This window comes from Solea senegalensis, linkage group LG7, assembly GCF_019176455.1.
Source record: "Solea senegalensis isolate Sse05_10M linkage group LG7, IFAPA_SoseM_1, whole genome shotgun sequence".
Taxonomy (NCBI): Eukaryota; Metazoa; Chordata; class Actinopteri; order Pleuronectiformes; family Soleidae; genus Solea; species Solea senegalensis.
The window spans coordinates 7,513,665-7,536,950 of NC_058027.1; the positions used below are offsets into that span (position 1 = coordinate 7,513,665).

Genomic DNA, 23,286 nt, shown 5'->3' on the forward strand with positions numbered 1-23,286 from the left:
AAAATAGTTGAGGATTAAGTGACTGAATTTATTCACACACCCTCAACTTTCCTTACACAGCACTAGATGCATTGTAATAATGCACAATTCCCAGTGTCTTCATTGTCTACCATAAAGCACATAGCAAATACTAAACTACTATTTGTGTACTACCATATATACTGTAACAGGTATAACCTTTGGGGCAAACCCTATGAAATGTCAGTGCTGGTTAGCCAGTGTGTTTTCCTCTGTTTTTGGATTTTATTGTGTGTATTTGTCACTAATGGATCCCAACTACACATTGCCATTTGCTGCATGTTCTGCTGCTGTGCCTGGTCAACAGTGATTCCGTGATGCCACACTGCTTCATCACATCCTCAAACTAAGTATTCTGTTGTAGTTTTAAATGATAGGCCCCTGGCAGCAGAAATTACATACTTTAACAGTATGATCTCTATGTATAAGTGAATACTGACGTTCAAAGACACCACTTCTTGATACATTTTGAAATGTAATAGTTCTCTTACATTAGAGGCTTTACTGCTATGTTTTCCCACCTCTCTCTCTCTCGCTCTCTCTCTTATCTCTCATCACACATCCCCTTTCTGTATTCTATTATTTTATCTTAACAGTTGCATGTGATCGTGATGATTTCTATTGCAGACGCTCACAAAAAATTCCCTTATTAATTTGCCTTTCTCGCTCTGTGCTGTGATGTTGTGCAGTGCTGGACGGCCTTGGCGGAATGCCTGAGAGGATGTGGATCGGCCTTCACCAGTTAGACATGTCTCAGGGCTGGCAGTGGTCGGACGGCTCCCCTCTCTCCTTCTTGCGCTGGGAGCAAGGTAATTATAGTTAGCTCTGTCAAGGAGGTTATGTTTTTGGCCATCTTTGTCCATCTATGAGCTGCATAGCTCAAGAATAATAGGAACATTTCTAAATGAAATGTTCTCGGGGTGTAGGTTATGACCTTTTTGCATCTCTCCACATGTTTACTTTTAAAAATAGAATAGCATAGCAGAATATATAGAAACGGGCTCAACATAAGCCACAGTTAAACGGTTTCAATTGTGGAAACACCTGCTTTTCCTTGCACACAAAATAAGCTGCATCCTGCTCGATATGCTGTTGCTGCTGCCCTTCTATTTACTGCAACTTGGTGTCAGTCGGAGAAACAATAAGGTCAGTGTTAATCCACAGAATGTCATTGTACTTGGTTTTTGGACACAGTGTGCCATTGGGGTTGTTAGTGTGAGTAAACCATTAATATTATTCAACGGAAGGCTTTACAAAGCCTTCTAGCAATTAAAATATGTTTGCTGTTTTTTTTCCCCCCTTTCTTTTAAATATTAACATCAAGGATCCTTCAGCCGTCTGGCCTTCTACTGATACCAGCTCTTTATGGTTGCTATAATCTACAGCATGTCAGTGTTGCTGCTAGCACTACCATGTTTTAGCGGCACTGCAGCATAAAGGTTTTTTTTAAGCTGAATTGAGAAAGATTTGAAAAAGTGGTGAATGCCTCCTCCTGTGTGTCATCATGTTGTATTCATTGTGTGGGTGCCTGTGTTTCACAGGAATGCCATCCATCTCCGCACTCACGGCGTCAGACTGTGGTGTTCTGAACTCCAAGCAGAACTTTGAATCTGAAGCGTGCAACAAGCAGTTGCCATACATCTGCAAGAAGAGTGTCAATGCCTCGCACACTGCAAGCACAGGTAGGACAGCTGCTACCCGTCCCCATTTTGTCTGAATCACATTTAAACAGGACAAAAAGGCTGAAGCTGATCAGAAAATTGGTAGAAGTGGTACTTGTATAACTATTATCACATACACTGTGGTTGAAATTCTCAGTGAGGAAAAATAAATCAAATATTCTAAATGATTAAAATGTCTGCATACATTTATTTAAGACCAGTAAGAATGGAAAGACCAAGAGCTGTTCTAAACTCTAAATTCATACAGGTATCTAGTTTCCAGATTCAAATGACCAGGCATGAGAGAAGGACATGAATGAAAGAAGTAACTGACCTGCTGTTACATACAATAATATAAACATTGTGTCCAAGTTAAAAGTCACGTGTTCATCATATAGATATTACAGTTAATCTTGAAGTGGACATGATTGACAGCTCCAGTGTCTGGATCGGAACCAACAGATGATTTTCTTAAGAAACCTTTAAAATGAAATAACACATGCATAAAATAAAGTTGTCGAACATAAATCTCCTGGAAATGACTGGTGTACCTAAATGGTAGTAAATAATTAGAAACATTACATTTGCTCTGGTAATGACTTGCATAGAGAATTTAGTACCTGTTTTGATCCAAGTGGCCACACACCATGATGTCACTCTTTAATTTCACAACCCTATTGTGACGCCTGGAGTTTGTTTCGAATTATGGCCAGCATTATGTTAGGTTTTTTGAATTTCTGTATTGAAGATTTGAAACTTGATTGACATTTAAGTTAATACAGGTGATAGGCACTTCCACTTTGACTTCACTTACAGACGTTGAGACTATGACCATTTTTAAGTACAGTTTATAAATTGATCCAGCTGATTGATGAAATGACAGAAGCCCTGAAGCCCTACATATCAAGAATTGGGCTAACTTTATGTAAATGTACTCACTCAGTGTTCTTATGCTTCTTTATTTTCTTACGTCTGCCAATAAGGTCATGTATTTCGGGCATGTTTGTGATCAGCGTAACTCCAAACGAAAGGGCAGATTTTGATTACATTTTTGGGGGTTATGGTCCAAAGCAGAAATTATTAGATTTTGGTTTTGACCCGTACTGACACTGTGGGAAACTAAGAGGCCTTTGTGTATGTTTGTGCACTCTGAGTCTTTTCTGTGAGAAGAAGAGGTATGATAGTTGAGATAAGACAGACTAATTCATTAGGGATGACATGATAAGATACTTAAGTCAATTCTAATCCTAAAACAAAAACAAAAGAGAAAAAGAATACTCAAAAAAAGGAGACACACTGCCCTGCAGCTTCTTTGACATATTATGCAGTGGGGTTTCTGCAAAAGTGTGCAAGAGCAGCCTGGGGGAGGATTGAGGTTATTTGTAGAACATGTCAAAATAATGGAGGATTTTGTATGTTTTTAGTGGCAGTTGTTATGTGTGTGCGTGGCTACACTTTGGCTCTCTGTAGTGTCAGTTTTTCTCCCTCCATTATACATCTGCTATTTCATATTTATCTGTTCTAGAAGTGAGATCACTCCTCTGTTGATCCTCCTTTCCATCCTCTTCCCTTTTAATTTTCACACTGAGTCCAAGGTCAGAAGGTGTTAAACATTATGCAGATTATATAAGAACTTTGTAATAAAATATTGTAATTGTGTAGTTGACCTACGTGCCCCTCACGGCCTCTACCTGTCTTGCCCCATCTCCACAGAGGCTCCTGTGTATAGTGAAACAGTGTGTGTGGACGGTTGGGTCCCCTGGAATGGCTGGTGTTACATGTTAGTGAAGGATGACCCTCAGAACTTCACAGAAGCCCAGGAGCACTGTAACAAAACAGCAGGAGAACGAGAAGGCTTTCTGGCCAGTTTCCACTCTATTGACAGCAAAGAGATGATCAGCACTCAGTTCCATGGAGGTAAATCTGTCATGTTTTTTTTGTGCAAGATGTTTAGCTTTGAAATGTATTAATTCAAATCACCATATTCATTTACTTGCACAACAAACAATGAGTATTAATTGTGCTTACTAAACCCCTGTCTAGGTTTAAGTGTTTCGATTAAGGGCTGTGCTTTTGTATTTGTGATATTTTCCCTCAGACGGCCAGTTTTTGGATGTGTGGATTGGTCTGGTCGGTTTCAATATGGACCCAACAACAGTCTTTAAGTGGATCGACCAGGCACCAGTCACCTTCACTTTCTGGGGCCCTAATGAACCACTTCAGCCCACTCAGGATACAAGCTGTGTGTTCTATTCTGGAGAGGTATTGTATTCAGCCTTTCTGTACTGTGTGTATACGTATGTGTATCTGTGCACTGCCAAGGAGCTGTGTTTGTCTTCTTGTGATCTTTGGCACAGGTTTGTTTATTTATGAGGCCTGCGAAATCAAACCTGTTTCTGCTCTCCACAGTCTCATGGTTGGCGGGTCGGGAACTGTACAGTCAGGCTACCTTTTATGTGTCAGACAAAAGGAGAGGTCAGTCAAACAGCAACACAGACCGGATGTCGCTTTGGAGATGTAAGTATTGTCTAAATGACCCACTGTTCTCAAGAAAAATGTAGCTCAGATGCTATCTTTTTTTGTCTCTTCATGTCACTGTGTGGAAGTGATATCTGGCCTTTCACACATCATTGTGTGCATGACCTGCATGGTAGTACGCTACGGATCGTCTCAAAATTTAGACATAAAGGATAAAGTGTGTATTTTAAAAGATTACTTTGTGTCAACGAAAGATGACACATCTTTGAATATGTTTACATGGGTTGAAAATGTAATTATTGTGTTAATCTGAAAATCAGAATACACATTAAAGCGTTAGTCCAACTTGAAATGTGCTAAAATGAATTTTCTCAAAATCAGACTTACTGTAAACCCCCAGTGAATATGGCTGGGATTTGTAGGGCTACCAAGGCGCTTTGCACACGTTGCACATTTCCTGTCTGGGCTTTGATCTGGAAATGATAGAAGAAGCCGGTACACAAATAAAGAAGACAACAGCTAGAAAAACAGAGAGAAATCCAGAGTGTCTCCTTTTTAGACTGAAGAGGGGACTGAATTTATGCTCTGTCAGCTTAAAGAATGAAATATTTTTTAAGTTAATGGATTGAAGAAAGACACGGAATATGACGCTTGACAGCTTGTTGTTTTTGGTGTGTGGTATAATAGGAGAACCACAAAATGCCAAATACTAAGACGCTGAAAGCAATTATATCACCACCTAGATTGGGACACGCTTCATTCAATAAATGCAGGGAAGATAAGATAAGACAATCCTTTATTAGTCCCACAATAGGGACATTTACAATTTACAATGTACTGTTTCAATGTGACGGTAGTTCAATGAAACAGTGACTCGGCTGTGCACGGAAAAGTTACTGACTGATGATTCACTGGCAGACGTGTAGCTGGGATGGCAGCCATTTCCACAATAGAAGAGACGTGCTTATGCAAAATCCATGCTGAAGTATGGATGAGAATGTCTTTAATATAATAGCATCGCAGATGGCTGGATTTGTATCAGAATTAGTACTACGCATTGAAATGACATACTGGAACATGTTTGCTTTTCATATAACTCAACGTATCTGAAGTGTCAAATACTAATCCCCTCAGGGTTGGAGGAGACATGGCAACTCCTGTTATCAAGTGAACACCATGCAAGTGTCCTTCAAAGATCGCTGCAACGTCACTATAAGAAACAGGTACGAGTTTCTTCAGGTTGCGAACCTGCTGTGTTATCACAAATGCACACTTGACACTCCTTCATGGCTTATGAAACGTGTATATTTGGGCAGGAAAAAAAATCCTGCTAATAAATGTCTGTATTTTCTAGGTTCGAGCAGGCTTTTATCAACCGTCTACTTGGAGAGCACATCAGCAAGGAACCGCAGTATTTTTGGATCGGTCTGCAGGACATTAAGAACACAGGGGAATACCAGTGGCTAAGCCAGGATGGGTCCCTAGGTTTGGTTCCATACACAAATTGGGGCTGGTCTGAACCTGGTAAGTAAAACTCCCACGACTTCTGCTCCACTCTGCACCTGCTGTAGGAATAAAAACTGGACCCAGACACTCGCTCTTACTGATAATGTGGTTTCTTGCAGGGACAGAGGAAATAGATGTTATCTGCTTAACAAAAGGCTCACCAAAAAACTCCTCCTGTCAAGTCAGCCATCTAAAGAATATGTTTGTCAATTCTGACTGGAAAATTAAGTTTGCAAACCTCCTCCCCACACCAAAGTCTCTATGGCTAAAACCCGTTATACCCTTTGTCCCTGCTGGCAGTGTCCAGGTCACAGGATGATTCACAGAAGTGGCACATTTGGAAATTGACAGCGGAGGTTCCCCAAAAGTCCTTTACTAAAGCATAATAAAAAAAATGAAATAAAAAAATAATATATATGATATTGACCACATACCAAAGCAGAAGCATAGCCCGGTCTAATTAATCTGAATTTCTGATGAGGCACACAGATGGTAGCATCATAATTTTGCATCAACTTGGGTCCAAACTGCCTTATGTCAACAGTCCAAGCTGCTGATGGTGGTGTAATCAGTGTTTGAGAAAGTTTCCTTGGCACAGTCTGGGTTCTTAATGCCAATCATTCATCATTTAAACGCTACTATGTAACTGAGTGTTGTTGCTGACCATGTGCATCACTTTATGGCCACAGTTTACCATCTTTTAATGGTTTCTTCTGGCATTATTTTTCAGAAATATCCATCCCATTTCTCCAATAACCCAGAGTGTTACCATCAAATACCCTACTTTGTCCGATGTATTGTGCAAAGACAAAATATTCAGTTTAGTAGAGAAGAGAATCATATAAGACACAGAAAATGTGACATTTTAAAATATTTAATACAAATGCTCAGGTTGCTTTTACTGTATGTCATGATGCCAATGTTTAAAAGAAGTACAAATATTGTACATTACGATTTTTTTCAGATCAGCATGGACGTTGTGCAGTAATTTCCACTGCACAACCGCTTGGCAAGTGGGAAGTTAGGAACTGTACCGCTTTTAAGGCTGGCACCATTTGTAGAATCGACATGAGTGCACCCCCACCGCCTGAACCAGAGCCAGACCCCAGCATTCCCTGTCCTGATGGATGGGTGTCCAGAGAAAATATCAACTACTGCTACAAGGTGTGTGTGTGTGTGTGTGAGAGACTGTCTTTGAATCTGTCAATTTCTTGTTCACTGTTTACTCCATGAGGAGCCATGTTTGTTGATGTAGAAAGGGAACACTATTTTACACATCACCATGTATTTACAGATGTTGGAAAGCAGAGGAAGAAGCATGAAGCCTCTTGTGGCTTCAGAAGTGAAGTGAATGAAATCTGTACTTGAGTTGTTTGGAGCTAAATCCTTTGATTTTGAAAGTGACAAACTTTTGTTAGAAAAAAAGTAAGTTATCAGACATCTGTACTTTTCAACCACGTTTAGCATCCTAATCTCAGACAAAACTTTTAGAAGTCTGCTTGCATTGTGGTTAATGTAGATAGCAGGCTGCGAAAAGAAAGAACTGCTAAATTGGTTGCATGCTCTTTTAATTAAGCCCATAATGGAAGTTAATGAAAATATGACAATATCGCTATTCTTTTAAACAAAACACAAACCCAGCACAGTCAAAAAAAGGACTAAAGGAGGACTTAGGAACAATGATCTGTGTAACATTTTCCAAAGTATGAGATCTGATATCTCAACTGGATTTGTTTTCACAATATGCTCCAGTCTCACTGGTGCTGTTTCAGCAGCTATTGTTTCTTGTCAGGTGTTTCATGAGGAGAGGCTGAGCAGAAAACGCTCCTGGGAGGAAGCTGAGAGGTTCTGTCAGGCTCTGGGAGCCCGTCTGCCCAGCTTCACAAGCTATACTGAAATGAGAGCCCTGCACAGCATCATGAGAGAAACCATCAGGTAGACTCACATGAATACAAGAACTGCATGAAATCCTTTGTCAGAGCATTGATGTTGATTTTAAATTCTGACATACAGAAAATGTGATGCGCCTCAGCCTTAAAATACACACTCTTTCCACTCCTTATGGTACTTTATCACTATACAGTTACAGTACAATTGAAGTCTTGGTATCCTTGGTATCCTTTTCCATTTACTATAGTACCTCCTCAACGTGGGCCGAGTCATCATAGCACGTCTGCATGAAACTGCTGTGATGTCATTTTATACGCAACACACAAATTAGTGACTAGTGACTTGTAAAGCAGTTGTTTTTGGTGTACTGAATCATTAGAATCATCCATCAATCCATCCATATTCTACCACTTTATCCTCCAAATGAGGGTCACGGGGTTGCTGTGGGTGATAGGCGGGGTACACCCTGGACAGATCGCCAGTCCATTTGTTCACAGAGTCGTTCAGTACTTCCTGCATGACCAGAGCACAGACTCAGTCTGACAGTCTGTCACTGAACACGATTGCTGGCTTATGGCAGTGTGGTCACTAAATACACCACACTCCTCTGTTAAATATTGAGATCTTGTCCTTACCAAATGTTGGAGATTAACACAGGAAGTCTTTTTAACTCATCTACAGTTCAGCATTGTTCAGTTTGATTCCTTTATCAGACATTACGCTCATGACTCATCCAGTGCCACACAATCACTCATCTTTCATACCCATTCATACGCTTGTCTCACTGTACCGCTGAGCTATAGTCACCCCTCAAGAATGTGTCAAAGAATAAAAAGCCAACATCCCCTTAAAAACTGTTTAAAAATCTTTTTTCTTTGATAGAAGTTCAATACATGTGTTCTGGTTTTCTCGTTGCAGTAATAATAGGTACTTCTGGGTTGGCCTGAACAGGAGAAACCCATCTGATCAGTCCTGGGAGTGGAGTGATGGCCGGCCTGTGAGTAGTGTAATACAGTACAGCACAGTACACTAAACCTAAATTCAGAATACTTAGTATCGTACATCTTGCATGTCATTTTTGCAATAAGATAGTGAATTCTGTGCTAGAAATTGCATTTTAAATGTAGCTGAGTAACCCTGCTGCTGATATAAACAAACCACATGTGCTTGGATAGAAGAGTTATACTATGTTGTGTTTGTTTAGTCTGTTTATTTACTTTTGCCACAACAGGTGTCACTGGAGGTGTTGCCCAATGATTTCCATGAGGATGATGCATACAATCGGGACTGTGCTGCGTTCAAGGTGGGCTTTAGTTTGTGCCTTTAGTCTCCAAGTTGTTAATCCAGCCATGGCTTATGCTTAGTAGTTAGTTTAGTTAGTAGTTTTATTGTGAGATAAGGTTATCTCTTTTGTAAAGCTTGATCTGTGGGTCAAGGCCATTTGTAGTGCTATTTGTGACAGAGTTGATAAGATTTAGAGCTGAACTGTGGCCCACTGGCTCTCATACTACATACTGCACTGAAATAACAGTCCAGTCAGAACAGTTGTCAGACAATGCCCTTTGTCTCAGATAGTGATTGTGTTGTCAGAGAGATGTCATTAAACTACTGAAAAAAATGTTTCATCAAAATTGTTTCTAATGAAAATACACATGTAAACAATCTGTGTCTTCATTAGACGACCAAGAGCACCCTGAAACACCTTTTTGTCTTTCTGCACCATGACGTACCACGCCCACCTTTCTATGCCACACCATTTCACTGTGATGCCAGGCTGGAGTGGGTCTGCCAAATACCTCGTGGTAAGACTATGCGTACAAGTTCCACTGTGTAGTGTAAGCGTGCACAAAAACATATGCTTGTGTGAAATGGTTTGTGTTTAAATAAAATTATTTTCTCTTTAAGAACCTAAACATCTACCTGAAAGCAGCATTAGCTGGTTTTTGTGCTGTTGTTCATGGTCTATATCTAATTTATGTTTGTTTATATCTAAACAGGAAAGACACCAAAGATCCCAGACTGGTACAATCCTGGTAATGATGAAATAATTCTCAAATCTGTGTTTGGAGTGTAATTTGAATGTGTTACATCTGTAATATGTATCTGTGAGTGGCCAGCATTTACTGACTAATGTTATTTTCTCGGACAGTTTTCAGATCAAATGACCCCACATACAGTTTTAGTTAATAAATCAAATAATGAGTATTAGTGTAACAATCCAGGTAGTCTCTAATCCATCCTGAGGACAAACTGCATTCATGCATGCTCAGGGATGTGGACACACAAATCACGTCCAAATGTGTTTTTAGTGAATTGGATATGAGAACATAATCAGAACAATTTGACAACATTCAGACCTGAACAATTGAAAACAAACAAGGGGTAATGGTCTCTTCTCAAAGATCCCAAACAAAGCATAGCATCTACTTCAAAAATCCTACAAAGTATTATATTTTTATTTTGTGAATGATACACAAAATCTGTATTAGTATACATTTGTCTATGTGCGTGTAGTATATCTGTTATCTTGGCCCAAAAAAAGGAATTCCAACACTGTTGTGCTTTTCAGGTGGGCACCATGAGACATCTATCTTCGTAGATGGAGCAGAGTTTTGGTTTGTTCAGGAGCCAAAGCTAACTATCGAGGAGGCAAAGCTCTTTTGCGGTGCGAATGACAGCAAACTGGCTGAACCAGCTAGCACCACTGCTGCCATACAGATCCACCAGTACATAAAAAACGTAAGTGAGAGGCCTCATTATTGTAAATATATATACATTATTAACCTATGTTAATTTTACAGTCATATGGATACTTTATGTGTTATTAATATTTTCCTGTGTGTGATATATGTTATTATTATAACAACGACCATCTTTGAAATTGCCATGATTCTTTTACATCAATCATCTTTCTGTCTGGGACAGTCCAACGTAGTACAATGTTGTCAGAGCACTTAAAAAAACAAAAAAACAAAACAAGGAGTCAAACCCTGAAGCCAAACTTAAATTACATCTCAGTCTCAGCTTCTGTTTGACTTTTGAGAAAACCTCAGAAAACCTGGTTTCATGATGGTGCCCCCTTCATTGGACACAGATCAAATGACAATAGGAAGTAGAATCTGAATCATGTAGCAGAAGCATCAGGCACAACAACCTTTTTTTTCTCCAAGCACAGTAATGATGCAAATACATTTAAATCACATCACACATTTATTTGAAAGTGATAGTAAAATGTGATTTCAGTTGGAAAAAAAACAAGAATTTTGTCCCTTGTTTTTTGGCCTCTACGCTGTTGACATTTTTCTTTCCTCACGGGCAGCTTTAGTAGATCTCCAGAGACTTATGACTGGGGAATTTCTTTTTCCACATTTTTGCAGTCATGGAAAGATGTCAGTTTTTTTCTGAAAAAATACAAGTGGAAGCAATAGAGCAGAATAATAGAGAACATATAATGCGGCCTGAAACACACTGTGTAGAGTAAATTCTGCCTCCAAGCAAACCACTAAAAAAGACTACTATCATCACTCTCACAAAAGCTCAGCTGCATATGCTTCACAGTTCATTAGAAGTCACCCTCAAGTTTATTTTTCTGAAAATGTGAAATACATGTGATCTCAGCTTCTGCTGCATGAATTCTGACTGCCCTGTTTTTGTTCATTCTCCTGTGAACTCACTGGCAAGCTTGCATTGTACAGTTAATCATTTAAATGATCTTGTGAAACCAATGTTACAGAGATTTAGAGTTGTTTCACAGGAAATTGATTTTTAAAAAATTGTTAATGTTGGGCATTCCTTGTCTACTTGATGGGCATGCTCAGGATTTTTTGTCCCTTCAGAAACCTGGCAATGTAATTTATTATGTATTTATTTTGATTATGTTTTTGATTTTTTTTTTTTAACAGATTTCAAGTTCATCGAGGCAAAATTGGTGGTTGAATTTGTCTCAAACTGGCCGGATTATCCCCATGACGTAAGCTGATATAGTCGCATTGCATTGGCTGTTCATGTTGTACAAACCCAAATAATACAAATATTTAACACATAAACATTTATATATGTTGTAAAATTTGATGTTGAGTGAAATATCGTGTCTTGTAGGTTCGACCAGGCACAGGTGCTTTTCCACACACCTAATGCGTGCCTCTCTATGCGTCCTGTGAGCTTCTTTCCCGGTGAGTAGATATTGTAGTGATTCTATACACCTGAGTGTTATGAATGTCCTTTTAAAGCTGGCTGTGTGGCACAAGAACACAGTTTAATTTAGTCGAACCTGCCAAAAGAAAACTATTTATAGAAATTGGAAGGTTACAGTCAGGCTTTGATGAGTTTTTAAAGTAATAATCCAGAGTCCAAGCCGCTATTTGTTTGCAGTGGTGATGGACAAGTTGACAGATGAGGTCAGGCAGGAGTCTTTGATGAGACAAAGTTGTTTACAGATAATATTGTAATCTGTAGTGGGACAGGACCTGTAGAGGTAGAGGTCTATGCTGGAGAGGAGAGGAGTGAAGGTTAGTAGGAGCAAGACAGAATACCTGTGTGTGAATGACAGTGAGACAGAGGAGGTACGGTAAAGAAGCAAGAAGTAGACTTAGAGAAAGTGGATGAGTTTAAATACCTGGGTTCGACCATCCAAAGCAAAGCAAAACAAGAGAGGTGAAGAAGAGCGAGGTGGGTGAAGACCAGTTTGACGGATAGCAACAAAAAGTGAAAGGGAATGTCTACACGATGGTAGTGAGTCCCGCCATGATTTATGGCTTACAGACAGTGACACTGTCTAAAAGACAGGAGTAGGAGGTGTCAGAGCAGAAGATGCTGAGATTTTTACAGGATTAGAAATCAGCATATTCGAGAGACAGCTCAGGTTGAAAGGTTTGGAAATAAAAGTAGATGGTTTGGTCACATGCAGAGGAGGGATAGTGATTATAGGAGAGGACAAGATAGAGGCAAAGGATCCATTGTGGTGATACCTAAAGGGAGAAGCTGAAAGCAGAAGAAAGCACTAACCTAGAGCGACATTAATCACAAAATGACCAACAACTCATTTGACTGTTCAGAGAGCAAAAAAAAGCTAATATTGACACTTTTTTATTTGATTTATAATTGGGACACTGACAGTTCTGTTTACTAAAAAGCACATTCACTGTCTTACATTTACTTTTAGATTTTCAAACGAGTTGTGAGGAGCGTTTGTCCTTTGTGTGTGAGAAACACGCCATCACCTCGGTGGAGAGAAACCCTCTGGAGCCTCAGCCAGGAGGACTTCCCTGTGGAAACAGCTCTTTGTCTTTCAGAAATAAGGTACAAGTACCTGCATTTTTAATAACGTATTACACAGATAAACCTCTTCTTTCACTTGAGTGATTCTGCTGAACCAAATTGGTATATTAAAGCAAAGGAAACAATATTATGATCATGATTTACTTCAAGCCATTTGCTGTGTTAGTTCAACATAATTGAAAAGCTATGGCTTTTTTAAAAATCATCATCACCATATTATTATTACCTCCACCAAGGAGATAATGTTTTTGGCAGCTTTGTCTGTGAGTGAAAAAGTAGGACAGATTTCTAACCTTTCTAAATAGGATGTGTATTTTCACTGTGGTACATTTGCCCTTTTTGAGTGCTTTATTTCGTTTTTATTATTTTAGATTTTAATATTGTACATAAGGAGAAGAACTAATGTAATGTAAAAGAACAAATAATACAATATGAAAAAGAAATTGGTTGTTACTGTATGTCACTGTATATTTAATGTTATTCAACCATGATTTAATGAGTAAGTGTCTTCAGACTGATGAGAAAAGTACTTTGTAGTACAGGGTCTCACTAAATATTTTACATCATGCAGGTGTAGCATGAATTATTAATGGTCTGTATTAGCTCATAGAATCTGAATGATGCTGATCTCTTTGATTTCAGTGCTACACAATAATGACGAGCCTGAAGCCTGTAACATTCAAGTATGCTAACGAAGAGTGCCAGTCATTGAGAGGAACTCTGCTCACTATATCAGATCAGGTGGAACAAGGTAAGGTTGGCTACTCAAGACAAGCATGGTTAATTTACCATGTTGTGTTTTTATAATAAAGATCTTATTTCAGCTCTTCAAATCATTGTTTATCAGAGTCAGAAAATATACATTGCACATCCAGTTGAGGACAAAAATGTTGTATTAATAATGTACGTGTGCATTTTAGATTTCATCAACACAATTTTGCCAAGCATGAGACACATGGACAGGGTATGGATTGGTATGAAAATCAAACATGGTGAACCTGGTTGGGTGGACCAGTCTCCAGTGAACTACCTCAATTTTAACCCCCTGCTGTTGGGCATGCACAAAACTATACATATCAAGGTAAGTTTACCTCTGTGTTTTTTTTTTTATCATTGAGTTAGCGTTGGGTTTAATATCACAGTACAGCAATTCAGTGATGATGTATAATATATTGCAGAATAATCATTTAAGAATCACAATCATAAAAAATGTCCCTGAATCGTTGAGGTTTTGGAGGAGTTACATTCTTTTTCCTGCTGTCCTTCATTATCCTGCTCTTAACGGTGGCTCAGTGGTGTAGCGAGTCATCTTTCAACTGGAAGGTTGTGGGTTCTAGGCTCTGCTGCTCTATGTACAGTATATGCTGATGTGTCCGTGGTCCAGACACTTAACCCCACATTGCTCCCTGTGAATGGGTATGAGAGAAAATGTATGGCACATAGATGTGCTGTAGGAAAGTGTGAGTGAATGTCAAAACTCCAGACTAGAAGCGCTATATAAATATATTTACCATAACTTCTTATTCAGCCAATTCACTTCCATTCACTTTAGTCTGCTCACTGCTACTCTGATCTACAGGCTGGAAAAGTGTGGAGATACAGTAGTTAACAGGACCTTGAGGATGCACTGACAGTAGTCGAGTTGCATTGTGGGTAGACATAAGTACCAGATTTTGAATGGAAGGATCTTATTGTCTTTTATTTTCCATTACCATTGCACAACAGTACCACATGACCTGCTGTCAGACATGCAATAAAACTCTCATTCTATGTGATAACAATCTGGTAATCTTCCATAACTTATTCTGCCAGGTTACTTTCTGGTCAGAGTGCCAGAAAGAATTAAGACAATGTGAGAATACAGCAGTAAAATCTCTTCACAGTGAGCAGGTGGGCCAGTGTTCCGCTTCCTGCTTGCTTGACCCGGACACCTCTCCTGAATTCATTTTATAGAATTTTATTTTCCGCAATTGTGAACACGTCTCAGAGAATCCCCTGCAGGGAAAAGCCCAGAGTTCATGTCTGAAAATATTAATATTAAAAGAATAGAGAAAAAGACTTCATAATGTAATTTCTTTTGGTTTGTACTTTCTCTCATTTTCATTAGTCCTGGGATCCGGACAGTATTGATCTGTGTGTGTATGTGATCAATAACCAATACTCTGCCATGCTGGGTACCTGGGACTATTCCTCCTGCACAGATTATCAAAATTCAGGTGTTTGCCAACACTATGCAGGTAAATGTCTATTTCATGAATGTCCTACTGCTTACTGAGATTCTGCACCATAAATGAAATCCAATTATTAAGCCTGCCATGTAAAGGTTAGTCTTTAATTTGAATGTTATTAAAGGTCCAGTTTATAACATTAAGGAGGATTTATTTGTAGAAACTGAATATACTACCTGAAATATTTCTGTATGTGTAAAGTCACTTCTAAATAAAAGTGATTTAACCAAAGTTTACTACATGAAGAAGAATGGCTCTGCTTTTACAAACAAAGAAATAATAATTTGATCATCAGTAACTTTATCAGCTGACGTAACTCAATACTTGCTGACGATGACACCCTTACTGGTATACAAAGACAACTGTAGGTTCTTGTTGTGCTTGAGGAATGATTTTGCAGTCTGTGCTCTCACCATTGATGTTGATGTAAATAATATCTACTGGGGTTGGTGGCTACCCCACTAATCGCAATTTCCACAGTCCAGATCCGGCCATATCCACTGTTGGATGTCATTTTCCCATTTGTCTTCATCTGTCTAATAAAAAGCATTAAATATTCAGATAAATACTTGATGATCTTTATTCAAAAAAAGCATTCTCATTTCAGATGAGGTAGAGGAGCCCCACATCGACACGGAGCCGTTCCACATCGGTAACCACACTGTCCAGCTGATAGCCAAAAATCTCACCTGGTCCGAAGCTTTGGAGCAGTGCCAAATTATTGACATGGACCTGGCAAGTGTGGCCGACACCTTCTTCCAGTCCGCTCTCACTGTGCGTGTGAACCGTGCACGCACTCCCATGTGGATCGGCCTCACCAGCAAGGATGTAAGCGTGCCAACGGAAAAAAAGTGACCTTTTATTTACAAATCCGCTGTCTTTTACACAACTCTCTTCATTTTGTCCTCAGGATGGGATGCACTACCGCTGGAGCGACCACAGTCACACTGTTTTCAGTCGGTGGTCTCCTGACGTCACCAGTGGCTCCTGTGTTTATCTAGACACCGATGGCTTCTGGAAAGCCACTCAGTGTGAGGAGGAGCTGGGAGGTGCCATCTGCCATAAACCACACAGTAAGTGGAGAGTTAGAATACAGACGTACAGATATGCATGAAACATTTTTCTTGATAAGGTCATTTGGGTCACTCCTTGTAAATTCCTTCAGGAAAGTGGTCAGTCGTTAGAAACCCCTGTTGCGACCTCGGTCCTTGTGCCTGCAGTGTTTTTTATGGGGTTTTCTGCTTTCCCTCGCTATCTCCCACTATCTATAGACTTACAGGTTGGACTCTATTTGTTATAGTCCCATTCACATCTAGATAATCGTCAATAAATGTGTTATTTTTGGTTTAAAATAAATAAATATGTGTATTAGAACACTTGTTATATTGTTTTTCTACACGATTCAACAAATGTTTTTTTAATTCATGGTTGCTTGAAGTCCTTGAAAATGAGTTGTGTTTTCAATGTTTGAAAATTGCTTAGAAATGTGTGAAATACTGACTAATTCTCACACAGAAATATCTTATTGGCTGAATAATTTGCATATGAACCTGTGCGTGTGACAGTCACTATTATAAAACACGATTTTGGTTGTTTATAGCAAAAGTCCATCTCTTTTAACGTGATAGAAACAGTTTGTACATGTTGACATTCATTTGCCACAGCTGCAAGGTGCTGGAAAAGCATTAAAATTATCTTTTAAAGTGCTTGAATTTGACCATGGAAAAGGTGTATGAACCATGATAGTTGTTGACAGTAAGATTAATTATAGTTTTTTTTTAATTTAATCAATTATTTGAGCATAATCCTGCACACTAGCTTACGTCACACTTAAGAGTAGGGCATGGCCCCTTCTTTGATTCTTGTACATGTATTTCTATGTTTCTGTTTATTGTGCAACCAGAGAAAAAGCGTTGAGAGTTGCTTTGATGGGTTTGTGCAAATCTGGTGAATTAATCCAACTGTAAGGTCTCTATTGTTTCCTGCTCTCACCAGATGGTCAGCGGCAGTAATTCTTAATGAGCTTTCAGATCAGCACTACTGAACATGTTTTTGTTTGTTTGTTTGTTTGTTTGTTTGTTTGTTTATTTAGATATTATTATTTTCGCATTATAAATCAGCTTATCTTTTTCTTGTTTTTTCCTTTTACAGAAGAGGTCATCACCCCACAAAAGGACAGTCCCGTAAAGTGTCCCCATAAGAGCAATGGTCCAAACTGGATCCCCTTCAAGGGCAACTGCTATTCCTTCCAGTTGGTGGCCTCTCGCTGGGAAGAGTATGATAAAGGAAACTTTCAGGAAACCTGCAAAAACATCCGTAAGAATTGTACAAAATGTTATTGTGTGGAGACGTGCTCCTGAAACGTTTAATACGGTATTGTGAATGTAATAAGGATGCATATGTGGTTCAGATCCCGATGCAGACATCCTAACCATCCGGAATAAAGAGGAGAATGAGTTCATCAAGCAGCAACTCCTTCCTTTCCAATCCTTGGCCCAGTTTGTGTGGTTGGGGCTGTTTAAAGACGACAACGGTTGGCACCTCATTAATTTGACTACAAGTTTTTGATAGTACAGTACATGGTTCTGTGGTCACTGCATGCCCTTACAGGTCCAATCACAAACTCATGACCATTACAGTCAAATACCTCACTGACCATTATATGTATGGCTGCTTGCAGCTGCTGCTAAAGCCATTAGCTTAGCTGATGTTTTGATCATATTTCTGTTTCAAAGTGCCCTTTTTTCAAATGTGTTTCAGGTGTATCCATGTGTTTATGGCAGGATTAATATTGATTGTGTTCTCCTTCATATGACCAGCTAACAGTGTTTGTGTTCGCTTGTAGATGACCAGCTGAAGTGGTATGATGGGACAAATGTCCAATACTCCAACTGGGGGCAAGGCAGACCAAGCGTAGACGGACCGTTCCTGGCTGGTGTCGCCAATGACGGCAACTGGATTCTCGTAGTAAATCCAGACTATTTCGCAGTGTTCAAACAAAGGACTATAGTGACCTGCAAGCTGGACAAAGGTTGGTGTGTCGCACTTAGCATCATATTCCTATTTAACTCTGACTTTATCATACAGTAAGACAAGTAAGACAATCGCATTATCGTGTGACTGCCATTCTGACCACAAGGACGGCCATGTTGTGTGTTTGCCCTGATGAAGGCCTCGATGGTGGAAACGCCTTGTCATGTTTTTACTCCTGATATGATTCAATAATCATGAATTATTTATGGCTTCACCCACTTCAGTGCCTCAGATTTCTCAAGTTGTCTTCGATTTTTTTGGATCTCTACACTGAAGAGCACCAGACGGATATTATTTACCACACCAAAGAAGCACTCCTGGTGTATTGTTGTTTTTGTTTTTTTTATTATCATACACTATGTCATATACAAGTTTGCTCTGACATGATTTTTTTTCTTCTTCTTCTCCCAAGAACCAAAACAGAAGTACAACACGTCGTCACTGGATTTTCAGAGATATGGTAACTTAACTTACATGGTTGTAGCACGCAAAGTAAATTGGCACCAGGCTCTGGAAGAATGTGGTCAGCTTGGAGGCCACTTGGCAAGTGTCCATGACATCCAGCACAGTGCACATGTGAGGCTCATTGCCCAAACAGATGGCTTCCCGCTCTGGATTGGCCTGTCCAGTCAAGATGTAAGCGAGAGAAAATAAATGACATGCGGATTACATCCACATTGCGGTCTCACTTAATATCACTTTAGCTGCCGAGCAGCAGGTGGTCTCACATGTCTCTCCCTCCATGCAGGTTAGCGCCTCAGCCTATGAGTGGTCAGATGGAACAACATTCGACTATAAAGCCACCATCTCTGAGTCAATGCCGGCGTCCAGCTCAGACAAACCGGAGGCCAGCTGTGTTCTTATAACTCCAGCGGGAACCTGGGTAAAGACCAGCTGCAACACGCAGGCAGACGGCGCCATCTGCTACACCACCACCGTCACCACCCCTTCGCAGAGTAAGACCCCCATCTGTTTTATATATGTAGAACCATCTAACCGTCATTGCAGTGTCTCCCACAATTTCTTTATGGGGACCCACTTTTTAAAGATGACCAACTGTTGTGACCCAGTTCACAATATAAATTGTGACAAGAGCAAATTTGAGCACATGTTTCATGAAAGTTTCGTAACGGCTAATAATATTTTGAATAGGTAAAAAAGGCGTCTTCAAGAGATTCTTCTTCTTCTTCTTCTTTTCCTTTCGGCTGCTCCCTTCAGGGGTCGCCACAGCGAATCAACCTCCTCCATCTCACCCTGTTCTCTGTATCCCCCTCTCTCACACCAACTAACTTCATGTCCTCTTTCACTACATCCATAAACCCTCTCTTTGGTCTTCCTACCCCAGCATCCTTCTACCAATATACTCACTATCCCTCCTCTGTACATGACCAAACCATCTCATTCTGGCCTCTCTGACCTAATCTCCAAAACATCTAACATGTGCTGTTCCTCTGATCCTTCATCTCTGCTACCTCCATCTCTGCTTCCTGTCTTTTCCTCAGTGCCACTGTCTCTAGACCATACGTCATCGCTGGCCTCACCACTGTCTTGTATATCTTTCCTTTCCAGGAGCCAAACTGCAAGCAGCACCCCAGTCCAATCGCTGCCCTCAGAGCAGCCATTTTCCCAACGGCATGACAAAGTGGGTGCAGCACCAGGATCACTGCTACGCCTTCGACATGAGCATCTACAACTACAGCGTCTACAGCATGGAGCGAGCGAGCAGCATCTGTCAAAACATGGGTTAGTGAGTAGTTGTTGTTGTTGTTGTGTAAGCTTATATTTAGTTTTCACGTGAAGCAACTGTGTTCTACTCGTTTCTTTTGTTTGTTTTGATAGATGCTCACCTGCTGACCCTAAAAACCAAAGAGGAGAACGACTTTGTGTCAAAGTATGTTTCTGATGACCCTCTCATCACCAGTCGGGTCTGGCTTGGCATCACTTTGGATACTCAAGGTAAACCCAGAGGTTTGATATTGAGATTTTAAACAATAATACCTTGGTAACAAGTCCTTGGCACCATATTTATTGTTTCTTCTTAAAACGTTCTGATTTCTTCCACTTTGAAGAACTAGAGCTAGACACAGTTGAAGAAATACTTGATATGGAAAGACTCACACATCTGAATTTGAAGTGAAATGGGACATGTTGTTTGTGTTGTGAGCAAAATGGAATAACAAAATTGGCTGAAAAGGGCTGGGGTGCCCCTGAGCAAGGCGCCCAATCCCCTATTGTTACCCGGGCGCAGACAAGTGCTGCCCACTGCTCCTGCGGCCGGCTTGTGTGTGTGTACACTACTGGTGTGTAATAAGGATGGGTTAAATGCAGAGGATAAATTCACCATCACTAAATTGTTTTTTTTTGTGCAAAAATGAGCTTTCTGAGTTAAAAAAAATACAACTGGATTTTTATAATTTTCTCCATTATTTTGCATTTATTACCAAGGGATCAAATTATTATTTATAATGTGTCAGGTGCCACTCGTCGTGACAAATCCACAGAGAATTCTTCCGTGTAGCATTTTAGTGTCTTTTAGCTCCTTTGGCTTTTCAGTTCTCTGGTTTTTGCATCTCGCTAGAACCAAAATGGCTGACAGGAAAACGTTAGTGACCAGCAGGTGAACATAAACAACTCAGTGGTGGAGACCAAAATGGAGCGAAAAGCAGTGTCAACACATAACTGCTTGATGATATCTGTTAGAAAAGTAGTTGTTACAGACATTAACAGTCATTGAATGTTTATGTGGTGCTATAGTGCTGATTGTCTCTCTCCCTTTCCCTCCACTCATTATTTATCTCTCTGGTTTTTTTTTTAGGTGAGCCTGTTTCCTGGAATGACGGCTCAGCTCTCACTTATTCTAACTGGAAGCCTGAAGTCTTAGACGCAGGGAAGACATCGTCTCCCCGCTGTGCCGTCATGATGGCAGACAATAAAGGAATCTGGAACTTTGTCGACTGTCAGACCATCCACAGTCGTGTTGTCTGCCAATCTAAAGCCAGTGAGTGTCATAAAGAGGACGAAATGGACACCACTCTTTTTTACATTTACTGTCTGTCTTATGGAATTAGATTTGTGTCAACACTTTTTAAGAAGCATAGAGTTTATGATGTTGACCTGTCTAACAGCATGTAAAAAGTAAACCTCTATATATAACAGACTTAAGCAGGTGTAGACACCAATTAAAAATATTTTAGAGGTAGATGGTTGTCACACTTAATGGTCCGCTAGACTCGGTACGACTGGGGGTTCAAGCAGCATCAAGGATTACTGAAGGAGAAGACGAGAGAAACAACGAACAAGAAAACACACTCATCTCTGTTTCCTTGTGTCCTCAGAGTCCTCCGGTGCTCCTGTGGCGTTGGGTCTCTTCATCATTGTCCTCCTCGCTCTGCTCTCAGTTGTGGGTTTTATTCTCTACAAGAAGAAAAGAGCCCACTTCTCCTCCACCGTCCGCTACAAGAGAACCTTTGATGAGTCCGACACCACCAGTATTATCACGGAAGCTGACTGAGCATGTTTCAGTGAACAGCCTCAGGGAGTATTGATGTTCCTGCCTCGTGGGCTTTTAAAAGCAAGAGCAGACTCGGATATTTTCCCCATTTGTTTTAAAAAATTATTTATTCGTCCTGCTTGAGCTGTCAAACGTCCGACTTTGACCGTGTAAATATTGTTTGTGAATATGAGTTTCCTAATTTGGTTATTTTAGTGCCTTGTGTCAAAGCGAATGTAAATACAGCTGATTCTCTCTGGTGAACGATCATCAGTGACACTTTTGTTGACGTTTCAATAAATCTAGGGCGTTTGTTGTTGTTTTTTTCCTCGTGGACTGTAAAAAGATTTTGAGTTGATTTTACAGAAATATGCAACGACATAGTAAATAAATAGTCTTACGCTTCCATTCGGCCTGAAAAGGTCAAACTGCAGTGATGTTTGAGTGACTCGAAACCATATACGATTTGTAACTTTAACTCCATAGTAATTTTTTGTTAACGTGGGGTTTTTTCGGCGCATTCACAGACAGTTTAAAAAGACAGTACCTGAGAATACAGTCAAAGTAAGTTTCCCAAAGCACTGCCCAGACCTGCCTGCCTTTTACACGTAGTTTTCCCAGAGAAAGGAAAAAGAAAGAAAAAGTCTGTGGCTCGTGCATTTGCCGATCATCTACATTATCTCTACTGAAACTGCACTGAAGTCAGAAAAACTCTTTTACAATTTTAAAAGGACTGTGCCTTTAAATTAGCAGAAAGAACACGTCACTGATTGTGCCTTTTGCGAAACAAATATGTTTTTTTTGACAGTTGTTGACACAAATGAGAAAAATCTGAAGGTTATGTTCAGCTGCTGTGCTTCAAACGCATTTGACCGTCTTAAATGTACCGGACACCTGTTTGTGTACATTTGCTTGTCAATATTATTATAATTCATTTAACTATGCACTCAAACTACTGAGCGAGAACGCACTTTAACCTGCTATGGAGCTGCAGTTTCTACTCTGTTTAAAGCACAATGAAGACTTACTTTTGAATTGCACTGTTTTTGTGTGTGTGTGTTTAAATGTGTGACGCTTGTTTTATAATGAGAATGAACCAAAGATGCTTTGACTTATTTGAATGTCGGAAGCCTGAGCTTTCCTCTCAGTTTGTGGACATGTCTCGGTGAGATTAGTTTGTTCATACCTAGGTGTTAACCAAATGTTGATGGTGGTTTTGTTTGTTGCTGTTGTGTTGTTTTTTTTTTAACTTTCCCACCACTTCTGAACAAACTATCTGTTCAAATCAGGTACAATATCCTTCCAATAAAATTACAGTCATCCTTGAATCCTTTTTTGATCTTGTCCTGAGTGATTTGGTTTGCTTTAAAGGTACAGTGCATAGTCCACTCGACTCTTTTCCATTACAATGTATTTCCTCCTCAACATGGGCGGAGTCATCACAGCACGGCTGCATGAAACTGCCATGACTTTGTTTTATACGCGACACACAAACTATTGACTTGTTACCAGTTGTTTTCAATGTTCTGAATCATTAAAATCAGTTCATTAACCCTTTAACAGCGCGCATCATAGACTGCACGTTTGCGCTAGTGCACTTTGCATTACTGCAACTACGCAACGGTTTGTGCTATCGGTACAATTCCAACAGTTTCTGTTGCACGTTAAAAATGTGTGGTTATTACGGTAATTTCAGCCGGCGAAT

General features: G+C 39.9%; 1 protein-coding gene across 1 annotated transcript in view; it reads left to right on the plus strand.

Annotated features, from left to right (window-relative positions):
* The window catches only part of ly75 (lymphocyte antigen 75), a 30,071-nt gene extending 7,162 nt beyond the window's left edge, over nucleotides 1-22,909 (plus strand). Inside the window, exons 5-35 of the mRNA XM_044030170.1 lie at nucleotides 708-827; nucleotides 1,560-1,700; nucleotides 3,393-3,596; nucleotides 3,778-3,941; nucleotides 4,089-4,196; nucleotides 5,292-5,380; nucleotides 5,512-5,681; nucleotides 6,628-6,827; nucleotides 7,456-7,598; nucleotides 8,472-8,550; nucleotides 8,785-8,856; nucleotides 9,232-9,355; nucleotides 9,551-9,586; nucleotides 10,123-10,292; nucleotides 11,456-11,523; nucleotides 11,652-11,725; nucleotides 12,715-12,851; nucleotides 13,473-13,581; nucleotides 13,751-13,911; nucleotides 14,938-15,067; nucleotides 15,666-15,886; nucleotides 15,969-16,131; nucleotides 17,210-17,374; nucleotides 17,469-17,591; nucleotides 17,904-18,089; nucleotides 18,504-18,727; nucleotides 18,840-19,047; nucleotides 19,661-19,834; nucleotides 19,931-20,047; nucleotides 20,907-21,089; nucleotides 21,427-22,909. Of these exons, the coding sequence (XP_043886105.1) occupies nucleotides 708-827; nucleotides 1,560-1,700; nucleotides 3,393-3,596; nucleotides 3,778-3,941; nucleotides 4,089-4,196; nucleotides 5,292-5,380; nucleotides 5,512-5,681; nucleotides 6,628-6,827; nucleotides 7,456-7,598; nucleotides 8,472-8,550; nucleotides 8,785-8,856; nucleotides 9,232-9,355; nucleotides 9,551-9,586; nucleotides 10,123-10,292; nucleotides 11,456-11,523; nucleotides 11,652-11,725; nucleotides 12,715-12,851; nucleotides 13,473-13,581; nucleotides 13,751-13,911; nucleotides 14,938-15,067; nucleotides 15,666-15,886; nucleotides 15,969-16,131; nucleotides 17,210-17,374; nucleotides 17,469-17,591; nucleotides 17,904-18,089; nucleotides 18,504-18,727; nucleotides 18,840-19,047; nucleotides 19,661-19,834; nucleotides 19,931-20,047; nucleotides 20,907-21,089; nucleotides 21,427-21,602 (4,439 nt within the window). The 3' untranslated portion in view covers nucleotides 21,603-22,909. The remainder of the gene's footprint in view (nucleotides 1-707; nucleotides 828-1,559; nucleotides 1,701-3,392; nucleotides 3,597-3,777; nucleotides 3,942-4,088; nucleotides 4,197-5,291; nucleotides 5,381-5,511; nucleotides 5,682-6,627; nucleotides 6,828-7,455; nucleotides 7,599-8,471; nucleotides 8,551-8,784; nucleotides 8,857-9,231; nucleotides 9,356-9,550; nucleotides 9,587-10,122; nucleotides 10,293-11,455; nucleotides 11,524-11,651; nucleotides 11,726-12,714; nucleotides 12,852-13,472; nucleotides 13,582-13,750; nucleotides 13,912-14,937; nucleotides 15,068-15,665; nucleotides 15,887-15,968; nucleotides 16,132-17,209; nucleotides 17,375-17,468; nucleotides 17,592-17,903; nucleotides 18,090-18,503; nucleotides 18,728-18,839; nucleotides 19,048-19,660; nucleotides 19,835-19,930; nucleotides 20,048-20,906; nucleotides 21,090-21,426) is intronic.
* The last annotated feature ends 377 nt before the right edge of the window (nucleotides 22,910-23,286 follow it).